Below are 2035 nucleotides of genomic sequence, written 5' to 3'. Positions count from 1 at the left end.
TCATCTGCTGGATGACATGATGTCAGCAGGGTGTGGATCTAAGTGCTAAATGGCCTTTGAGACAGTAGAGTTCGTGTTTTCGGCCTGCTCACATTTTTTATTCCAGGACAGGAAAGTTTTTCTTTACCGTTAATTTTCTTCCAGCTCCGATGTTCAATGTTCCTGATCTGATAGTAAAAGATGAAGCTGAGACCCGTTCAGCAGATCTCAGGTAACGCTCTACCTGTGTGTGTGTGTGTGTGTGTGTGTGTGCGTGCTGCAGGTACTGCTGCAGCCTGGTGTATTACGGCCTCACCCTGGGAGCCAGCGCCACCTCGGGGAGTCGCTTCGTTAACGTGGCCATGTACGGCCTGGTGGAGCTGCCGGCCTACCCGCTCTGCATCTATTTCATCAATAAGAGCTGGTGAGCCGACATGCCTGTGGGGCTCCGGCCCCTCAGTCGGACCGGCCCCTCAGTCGGACCGGCCCCCCAGTCGGACCGGCCCCCCAGTCGGACCGGCCCCTCAGTCGGACCGGTGCCCCAGTCGGACCGGCGCCCTGCGGGGCTCCAGAGTTAACGAGGCTGGGTGAACAGTAACGGATCCTGACCCTCCTGAAGGAAAAATGTTTTATTCTACAGGCGCATCTCAAAAACTCAGAATATTCACATGCTAGTCGGTAAACATGCTAATGATAGCCCACAGATGAGTAGTAGCTATCAAGCTAGCATTGGCATTTTAGCTAATTTTTACAAAGTAAGTCAACATTGGTCAACATGCTGGTGATTCTACTGGAAGCTGCAACATGCTAGTTACTCAAGGTGCCAGTGATAGCCATCATGCTAACGTTAGCCTTATAGCTATAATAATAGAACCCGCCAGAGACGTTTGGTCTCCTTCCTGATAATAACAGACGGCTTCTCTGCTGATCCGCTGCGGTTTCCTGTTTCAGGGCCGGCAGGAGGAAGAGCATGTCCAGCTTCCTGTTCCTGGCCGGCTCCGCCTGCCTCTGCACCACGCTCATCCCCGAGAACTCAGGTGAGGTTCTGCTTCCTGCTGCTGCAGGGGGGTACGGCTCAGTCTGATGATGATGATGATGATGATGTTCAGTGAGGAAGAGGAGAGAGGCCACGATGTTGGTTCCTCTTTAGAAATTGTTCAGAAGCTGACAGAAACTTCCTGGCAGATTCTGAAATCGTCAGACGTTCGTTTAGCTTCCTCTCTCACTTTCCTTTTCCCATCATTCCCTCCTTCCTTTTTTATTCCTCCTTTCTTTCCCTTGATTAGTAATAAATGTAACATCGATAAACACATTTGTGTGATTTTGTTTGGTAGAATGTAATGATTATTGCTTCTTTCATCACTGCTGACTGATGTTTTTATGATGTAAAGCTCTTTGACCTGCCTTGTTGCTGAGATGAGACGTACTAATAAACTTAACTTCTTTCCTTTCCTTTCCTCCTTTCCTTTCCTTCCTCCTCTCAGGGTCTCTGCTGAGCATCACGTCTCTGGCTCTGCTGGGGAAGCTGATGGTCAGCGCCGCGTTCAACATCGCCTACGTTTACACCTCAGAGCTCTACCCGACTGTGATCAGGTGACCTGGAGGCGTTCAGCCACACCTGGGCTCGGTTTGGGAGGGGTCAGAGGTTAAATGAGCCGTTTGTGCTGCAGGAACGCCGGGTTGGGAGTGTGCTCCATGTCCTGCCGAGTCGGAGGAATCCTGGCGCCGTTTGTTCCCTCCATGGTGAGTTCTGGTCGGTTCTGGTCGGTTCTGAGGGAAAACGGAGCTGAAGTTTGATCCGGTTCTACTGCAGATCAGCAGCTTTTAGTTTCAGTATTTTGTCTGTTTAATCTGAAGAAAACCACTGAAGCGTTTCTTCCTCATCGGGTTCATCTGCTTTCTGCTTCTCTGCCCTGAAACTCCCAGTATAACAGGGTCAGACTTTGTACTGGGGCTGGACCTTCATACTGGGAGGGGAGGGCTGGAGGAAACGAGGACCCAGAACTCTAAATCTATCTCTCTCTCTCCCTCTCTCTCCCTCTCTCCCTCTCTCCCT

General features: G+C 50.8%; 1 protein-coding gene across 2 annotated transcripts in view; it reads left to right on the top strand.

Moving 5' to 3' along the window:
* slc22a15 (solute carrier family 22 member 15) overlaps positions 1–2035 on the top strand; it is a 21253-nt gene that overhangs the window by 10227 nt on the left and 8991 nt on the right. The window contains exons 9-12 of one of the 2 annotated variants that reach the window (XM_015052883.1): positions 931–1016; positions 1464–1572; positions 1650–1722; positions 1837–2027. In XM_015052883.1, the coding sequence (XP_014908369.1) occupies positions 931–1016; positions 1464–1572; positions 1650–1722; positions 1837–1896 (328 nt within the window). In that variant the 3' untranslated portion in view covers positions 1897–2027. Of the gene's footprint in view, positions 1–930; positions 1017–1463; positions 1573–1649; positions 1723–1836; positions 2028–2035 lie in introns of those variants that run through there. The other variant, XM_015052882.1, reaches the window with a different exon arrangement.

Source organism: Poecilia latipinna, unplaced genomic scaffold (genome assembly GCF_001443285.1).
Source record: "Poecilia latipinna isolate Pla-1442-1.1 unplaced genomic scaffold, P_latipinna-1.0 Scaffold1143, whole genome shotgun sequence".
Lineage (NCBI taxonomy): Eukaryota > Metazoa > Chordata > Actinopteri > Cyprinodontiformes > Poeciliidae > Poecilia > Poecilia latipinna.
Note: the sequence above shows the minus strand (reverse complement) of the source record. Positions and strands in the feature narration are given on the sequence as shown.